The sequence below is a fragment of the Aegilops tauschii genome, chromosome 3 (assembly GCF_002575655.3).
Source record: "Aegilops tauschii subsp. strangulata cultivar AL8/78 chromosome 3, Aet v6.0, whole genome shotgun sequence".
NCBI classification, from domain to species: Eukaryota; Viridiplantae; Streptophyta; class Magnoliopsida; order Poales; family Poaceae; genus Aegilops; species Aegilops tauschii.
The window spans coordinates 41,291,992-41,300,380 of record NC_053037.3 but is presented as its reverse complement, the minus strand read 5'-3'; the positions used below and the strand labels follow the sequence as shown (position 1 = coordinate 41,300,380).

Below are 8,389 nucleotides of genomic sequence, written 5' to 3'. Positions count from 1 at the left end.
GGTGCTAAGGCTGCCATGTAGGCAAAAAGTCTGATGTGACAAGGTAATTAAGAGGAGAGAGATGAGAGTGGTGACCCCAGAAAGAAACAATGCCAAGCGCGAGAACCTAGGCAAAACACTTAAATGGAAGATGCCCACCAATGCATGAAGAACTTTAGTTGCAAAATTATTAAATGAAGGATGCTTTAGCACCAACAAGTTAAGCACATATGCATTGGGGGCTTTAATTAATTGCTAGAGTTTTTAATGTCGGTTTAGACTAGCTAGAGTGGGAGTAACTTCAGCAGTAACATCGAGTCCAACTCAGAAAATTTGCTTACGTGGCAATGAGTTAATAAGGAGAGAGATAGTTTGAGTAACTTAGCTAGTTACCGTAACATCACATGTCCCAATGCAATATGAGTTTATAACCTAATAAATGAAGCTTTGCATGACACCACACTTATGTTACTACCCACTATGAAGGTAGTAACATAGTCTAGGGATATGTGTATGTTAGTAGTGTATGTTACTATCCACTGTGGCTAGTCTTAGGGGGTGTTTGGTTCAGAAGTCCTAGGACTTTTTCTAGTCCCAGGGACTAATCAAAAAAGACTCTCTAGTAGAGTCTTTTTCTAGTCCCTGTAAAAAAAGTCCCTCCCGTTTGGTTCCTAGGGACTTTTTCTAGTCTCTGGGACTAAAAAGTCCCTGAACCAAACACCCCCTTAGTTCACATGATTCGGAAAAACATAGTAGTATAGGGAGGAGGAAACAGATCAATGTCTTGACATTTGAAATCTCACACAAATAAAAGAACACGTGGATCAATGATAGAATATGTTTGGTTGTACTACATGGGAAACACAAGAGTTTCCTAGAAAGATCAAGTGGATGTCATAGTTGTCACTGACACAATGAAATTTTCCCAAGGGGTGCAACCTCCAGCTAGGAGGCTTATGAAATTATATTATAGGAAAGCAATCCATACAGTTTCTTGATACATTAGAGGATTAAAGGCCTGTTCTGATATCCCCCCGCTCCACGCTTTCGAAACTTCACACATGAATCTTTCCGGAACGGTTGGAGCCCGAGAAGCTGATCGATCCCGTAGTGTAAAAAGGAGAAGCACGGCCGGCCCAGCTCCACCGAAACGTGAAGCGTGGAGTTTGCTAAATTTACAGCGAACTGCCACCGCCAAAGAAAATGCTTCGTGCCTCCCCTCGTCAAAAAGAAAAAGTATCGACCGAATCGTTACGCTCGTCTCGCTCGAACCGGTACCCCCCTAATTGGGTTGCATCCAGCCGGCCCAACATACGCCTAACAGGCCACAGCCCTCCCAACTGGGCTGCAGCTATGCGCGAGAAGCTGCAGATGGAGCGAACGCTCTTGGGATCGCTACCTGAAGCGAGAAGCGAGGAATAGAAGTTGAATCTGTGGAGTTTTATGAAGCTGGGGAACATCAGAATAGGCCCTAAGGATCCATTTCTTCAAACCAAATTGACTCTAAAGTGAAAAATAAGGCGGACGCTCCCACCCGTATTAGGGTTCTAACCTATTTGTAATCCATCCATCCACTGTCCATAAATATTGGCAAAACTTGTGGACGGATACAAATTTGACGCTATTTGGATGACCACGTAGAACACGCAAATTGGCATTGAAAAAAGAGAAACTCCTCATGAGTTCAAAAGTCACACTTGATCCATGCCAATTGTGTCGTGCAAGGTTGTCTTCTGTTAGTACAACTCCTCTACGTAGTACCATCTAATTTTTTCCACTTTTAATGGAATCATTAATCTCCAAAATTCCTTATTATTATCCAGTGGAGTCCGTGAGTGCATAAGTGCACGTTACATAGAGTCGACTATAAAGGACACAAATGTGGTGAGATTCCATCAGAAGATATATCGTCCTTGTGTCAGGTTAATCGAATCCAATATGGATAGAAGATTTTTCCATGACAAGAGACGGGGGCCAAACAAATATCTTCTACAAGAAATATTAGGAGGGGAGGAGTTGAGCACCTACATACACCAGAGTATCGTCCTTATCACGAACAATGTGGTACAGAGCTGGATATTCTTCCCAAAGACCAGCATTACCTAGCCACTTATCCTCCCAGAAACGTATTTCCGAGCCATCCCTTATCACGAAAGATCCAAAGTGAAGAAAATGTTTCTTTGCCACCATTAGACCTGCCAAAAAGTGTGAATCACCTGATTTCGAAAAAACATGAGACAAAACATTTTGCCCTAGATACTTATTATGCAGCGAGGTTTGCCAAATTCCATCCTTAATAAGTAATTTGAACAACCGTTTACTGAGTAAAGCATCATTCTGAATCTAAAGGTCGTGAATGCCTAGACCACCTTGGTCACACCCCATTTGGTTAACCGCTATATTTCCTTTTCACTATGTCCACGCCAAAAGAATCTAGATCTGAAGTAATCCAATCTTTGTAGAACTCTGTTGGGAGTTCAGAAAAAGAGAGCATGTAGAGAACCTTATTTGTGATAACATAATTGATCAAGACCAAGTGTCCTCCGACCGAGAGCAACTTGCCTTTCCGACATCTCAAACGTTTCTCTAAACATTCTTCTAGATGTTTCCGCTCTGCATTAGTGAGGCATCGATAATGGACCTGAATTCCTAAATATTTAATTGGGAATCGGCCATGTGCACAACCAAATAGGCCAGCATATGCTGCAGCCACCTCGCTGGCTTCTCCAAAGCAGACAATTCGATTTTATGAAAGTTAATAGTAAGGCCAGATCTCAAAAGCTGAAATCAAGAGTTTCAGGTTTCGCGGCTTGTCCAGGTCGTGTTTCATAATAAGAATCGTATCACATTAGCATATTACATAATCAAAAGGCCACCATATCCACAAGGCGTGGCACTGCTCCCACAATCAATGAGCTATGATGAACTAGTTATGTCCGGTTTAATATGTACGATGAATTGCTATGTTTTTATTGACATTGTGTTGATCTGTGTTGTATGGTATTGAATGGATTTGGAGGTGGAATATGGAGAGAACGGTTGCGGGGGCGAAAAAATAGGGGTCGATCCCCTGCTGTTCACGGACATCAGGGCATCTCCAACGCTGACCCGCCAACCGGGCACAACATCCGTCCACGAACCGGTTGGGGGAGGGGCCGTCCGGGGACACTAATGCGGGAGCCAACCATCCAAAGCTAGTTGCATACATGTCTTCAACTAATCGGACAAATTACATGCAAACCGAATGGAAACATTTACATTTTGGACATATTTTAACTAAACTATACCAGACTATGCTAAACTAGTCTATGGCCGGCCGCGGCGGATCTCCATTCCCACGACATGTCTTCCCTATGTCCGACAATCCGCGTCGTTGGACTGCCATGAGCCCCGGTGGGATATGCTTCATGAGGAGGGGAACAGTAGCCTCCCTCTGCCTCCATGAAGCATGGATCAGTGTTGGTTTTTGGGCGGGGGAAGACGGTCGTCATGGTCTAAGCCCCCGCTCACCGGGCACGTCACCAGTTGTGTAATCCGGCTGTGCGATGGCGGTGGCCTTCCTGGGACCCAAGCGGCGGCGGCCTCTCATGTTCAACTTTTCCTCGTTGTCCGTGGTGGCTGCGGACGTGTCGCCCTTCGTGAAGATGGCTTCTTTCTCCCCTTGCCCGACGCGTTGCCGCCATCGCTCACGGCGGATTTGCCGGGAGACGACGTTGGCCAGCCTGGATGGGCTGGCGATGGCGGTAGCACCGGCTCCAGAGAGTTTGCTGGCAAGCCAACCTGTATTCGGCTAGCTCGTGGGGCAACCCAGACCACTGCAATGTTGGAGAGCTCCTTCTTCTGCCGCCGAAGAGGCAGTTCCACAAGACTTTGGAGCCGGAAGCCATGAGAATGTGGGTACAGAGAGGAGATGGAGAGGAGGGGGTGTGGTGTGATTCTTGTCTGATGCCTGGCCACGTTTAAATAGGGGGCGGATGCAAGTCGCCAACCGAAGAGGTGTTCCACACAAGGGCGGACGTGTGGCGCTGGGTGCCGGAATAGGTTTCTAGGCACACGCGCCGGGTTAATGCCGGATCCAGTGAGTGGTCACGTCCGCTCTGGGCCGACATGAATGCGGGCAACTGGCTTTGGGTGGGAAAGCGCGCGGCCGAGGAGAAGGATTTTGGGTGGCTAGGGTTGTCGAAAGTTTACGTGGCAGCGGTCCGGACGCCCGCAAAGCCCATCAATTTGTTCCAGTTTGCGAAAAAAACACACATCCAAACCGGCCGGTCGATCAATACAAGATTATGTTGGATGATAGAACACGTCTGAATCATACGTTCCTGACAGTTACGGGCGATTTAAAGGTCGGCGTTGAAGATGCGGACTGTAGATGGTGATTGCGTTGTGATAGTCTCGCACGTGATGATTTGATTGATCTGGTTAAGTTGTTGCAATCAGAAGGCGATGATCCCAATGGCCCATGCCCCCCATGTGCCGGCCTCTGTTTACAAAACTCGTGGGCGCGTATCGTATGGCGTGACATGAGTGGCAACCCATCCAATCCATACAGCACTACAGTCGAGTTGACTAGTGTAGATTTGCTCCATCTCCAGCTCCGGCTCCCAGATCGAGACGGCGGCGGCGGCGGCGATGGGCGCGCACCCTTACGTGCCGGCGAGCCTGGACCTCCCGGGCTACGTGCCGCTGCGCCTCACCCAGCTCGAGATCCTGGGGACCTACCTCGGCACCTCCCTCTTCGTCCTCGTCGCCGTCTGGCTCCTCTCCGGTAACAACAATCCCTCCCCAGTCCCGCCCTAATCGAGATCTCGTCGGCCGTCAGTCAGCTCACGCTCACACCTCCGCCGCGCAGGGAGATGCCGCAGGTTGTCCGGGACCGACCGCCTGCTCATGTGCTGGTGGGCGTTCACCGGCCTCACCCACATACTCATCGAGGGGCCCTTCGTCTTTACCCCCGATTTCTTCACCAAGACCAACCCCAACTTCTTCGACGAAGTCTGTAAGTCGATTTCCAGCCCGATTCTTCATTACTTTCGCCCAGAACAACCCCAATTGCTGGTCAGTTTGGCCCCAAATCGGAATCAGTCAAGATGGAGTTTTTGATGAGGTTGCGCCTGTCGATCTGTTGTGTTTGTCCAGGGAAGGAGTACAGCAAGGGTGACTCCAGGTACGTCGCCAGGGACACCGCCACCGTCACCGTCGAGGGAATCACGGCCGTGCTGAAAGGCCCTGCCTCGCTGCTCGCAGTGTACGTCTTCTCATCTTGCTTATGATCACTCAGACCTTGATAAGCAGCAGAAAAAGCTTGCTCTGTTTCTTCTGTTTGATTTGTGGGCTGCGTTTACAGACTTTCTTGATCAGTCTTTAGTTAGATCTTGTTTGCTATGTTCAATCAAGCATGGTTCTGGTATGAGCTTAAGACTTACGCGTCACTCATATTTCAGACTTGATTATTAACCCCTTCCTTTCACTAAGATGATAGGCCCTCATCTCCATGACAGAGCATCGTTCTCTGAATTAACATTTGTTCATAATTTGACGAGATGCGCAAAATGGAGTTCAGAATTTGTTTTGTTAAACCATGCAAGCTCATAATTTGATTGAGGCGTCCCACTGGTAGATGCTTCAACAGAGCATATATTTGCAGTGTAGCTCAGATCCACAAGTAGTGTGGTCCTTCTGTATTCAATAAAACTGGTGTTGTATTTGCCTGATATAGGAGGCAGGAAAGATAATGCAATGCCAACAGATTGCAGAATTCATGAGTGAATGGTGTCTGTTTTCATGTGCTTTCTTGTGCATATGTTTTCTGGCCCTGAAATAAACAAGCATATGATGATTTAAGTATTTGACTGAAGCTAGACCGTATATTACGTTCCAGGTAGCATATGTTAAGAGAAAATTGGGAGTGTTTACTGTTTACTGCCAAGTATTCTTTCAAAAGTCATCCATACAACATCTGAACTCAATTGACTTAGTTTGCATTTTACAAAATGCCAAAAATGCAAGAACCACATGATGATTTTGCAGATTGATGTTCTTCGCAGACGATTTATACACAGTTGTGTTTTCGGCTTGTGCCAACTTAAAACCACTTGGCCGCAAAGCTTAGCAATTCAAGGCAGTAGCACTATTTCTACTGAATTTGTTCCAGAGGTCTGAAGAATCTCCTCTTGGCATTTTCAGTCTCCACCTATGTCTAAAAATGGCACGCTCATTTTCTTCTTGCCTAGTAGAAGTCCATAACCGATGTACTAGTTAATATGTAGTTTTACTTCACTGCTGTTCTAATTTTAACGACGCCTCTATTTTATCCTGACGAAAGTTCACTGGTTGCAGCTATGCTATCGCATCGCGCAAGTCCTACAGCCACATCCTCCAGTTCGCCGTATGCCTCGGTCAGCTCTACGGATGCATCGTCTACTTCACCACCGCCTACTTGGACGGCTTCAACTTCTGGGCCAGCCCGTTCTACTTCTGGGCATATTTCATCGGCGCAAACAGTTCGTGGATTGTGATACCGTTGCTGATCGCCACGAGGAGCTGGAAGAAGATCTGTGCGGCGGTTCATCAAAGCGAGAAGGTCAAGACTAAATAATTTCCGCAATAGACCAGACAGGGTTTGGTTGAAACCAGGACACGCTGAAATTCTTGTTTTACCACCAGAAATTTGCTTACTTAAATCGGCTGTGTGCATCATAGTTATGCAGAGGCCGGGTGTAATGCTTAAACCTTTTAAGTAATAAAGCGCCCCTTTTTGAAAAAGAAATTTGCTTACTTGTATTGTACCCTTTGCAAACTACATTGTCTGAAACAAGTATGCAGTACTACATATACATTGTGTGAAGCAACCTTGCAGATGTCCTCATACTCGACGTCCTCGAGAACTCTCCCCTCATAGAGGCCCTTCTCAACCCGCAGTCTGGCCGAGAACCTCTCCGTGTCCACCGAGAGCAGCCTCGCGTTCGATCCCCGGTAAGCGCCATTGACGACCCGTACCAGGCCGCCGATCTGCGGGATGACGGTCTCGAGCTCAGCTTGGTCGACCCTGACGACATGCTTGCTCTCCAGCATCTCGATCTCGCCGACGTACCTGTCTATGATCCTCCTCACCAGCCCCTTGTGCTTGTAGTAGTGGTGCCCCTTCTCGGCCAGTGGTTTGCTCATCACCTTGGCCACGATGCCAGGGCTCAGCCAGTGGTCCTTCCGGTTGCTCCGCTCCTTGGCCTCCTCCTCCTCCTCCATCATCAGATCATCAATTGTTGATGATTCATCTCCAGGTTTCCCCTTCTTGTTGGTCACCTCCTCCTCTTCCTCGAGTCGACTCTGACTGGCCCCTCTTGCGCTTGTGCCCAGCCTTGGCGGCCTGCTCATAGTCCCCGTCGATGTAGGCGATGAACCAGCCCTTGGGGCTTGGGCGTGTGCTCGGCCTTGGCGAGGCCCTGGCGCCCGAGGAACTCGACGAACTCCGTGAGCGTGGCCCAGCGCGTGGAGTTCATGTGCACGTGGCGGCGGTCGGCGACGAGCTCGCTGTAGACGACGGTGGCGGCGACGCGGGAGCCGCGGTGGCCGTGGCGGAGCAGCGCGAGGAACGCCTCGAGGAACTCGCCGGAGAAGCGCTCGACGGCGCGGCCGGGGGCCTGGCCGAACACGGCCATCTGCCGCTGGTGCGACTCGGACGAGCAGTGGCACTTGAAGCCGTTCTCGTCGCGGCACTGCTTCTCGCACATCTGGCAGTACCACCGCAGCTTCTGCAGTCCCCTGGCCTTCATCCGGTTCGCCATGGTCTTCAGGTCGCTCTTCCCCATCGCGCCTGCGCTGCGCCGCCGGGTAGTACGTCGTGAGAAGGGGAGGCGTTCCTCTTCTATTTTGAGAAGGTCACCGACACGTATGCTACTCGGACACGTATACGACATGGGAAGGGATCGAGATAAAGTGATTTTGTCCGTGGCGTGTCACCATGTGACATGGCCATTGGATGAAAAACGGACGGCCCAGATCAGGCACTGCAGCACATATTGATTTGCTTGTTGATTCTCTATCGGATTTATCGGATTGTCTAGAGAGGAGGAAAAGTTACCCGCCATGGGCGAGTCACTGGATCTCAATCCTATGGAAGCCATCGTCTTCTTCTTAGGTCATCTACAACGACGCTAAGAATAGACGCAAGGATCAGAATTTGAGGTAATCAACCGATTGATCGCTCAATTGAGGTAATGATCTACAAGCATATCATCCACATAGCCCCTCCCCCTCACTATTTCCTTCGATATTCAAGTGAAATCAGAAGAATAACAGCGCAATAGATTTGCCATGGTGAAAAAAGGTATATTGTCATGTACGAATCAGAGGGAGGTCAAATCATGGGTGATAGGGTTTTTTGCCATGAATATCGTCAAATATTTGTCAT

General features: G+C 48.7%; 2 protein-coding genes across 2 annotated transcripts; one reads left to right on the top strand and one right to left on the bottom strand.

Annotated features, from left to right (window-relative positions):
• Positions 1–4,455: 4,455 nt before the first annotated feature.
• LOC109776763 (probable 3-beta-hydroxysteroid-Delta(8),Delta(7)-isomerase) lies at positions 4,456–6,748 on the top strand. Its single transcript, XM_020335427.4, has 4 exons — positions 4,456–4,747; positions 4,832–4,978; positions 5,119–5,227; positions 6,319–6,748. The coding sequence occupies exons 1-4, from the start codon at positions 4,612–4,614 to the stop codon at positions 6,575–6,577; spliced, it is 651 nt and encodes a 216-aa protein (XP_020191016.1). The 5' UTR covers positions 4,456–4,611; the 3' UTR covers positions 6,578–6,748.
• A 5-nt stretch (positions 6,749–6,753) lies between these two features.
• LOC120976424 (KIN17-like protein) lies at positions 6,754–8,010 on the bottom strand. The gene is made up of 2 exons (XM_073509954.1): positions 7,380–8,010; positions 6,754–7,218 (listed from the first exon to the last, which is right to left on the bottom strand). The coding sequence occupies exons 1-2, from the start codon at positions 7,893–7,895 to the stop codon at positions 6,754–6,756; spliced, it is 981 nt and encodes a 326-aa protein (XP_073366055.1). The 5' UTR covers positions 7,896–8,010.
• Positions 8,011–8,389: the final 379 nt, after the last annotated feature.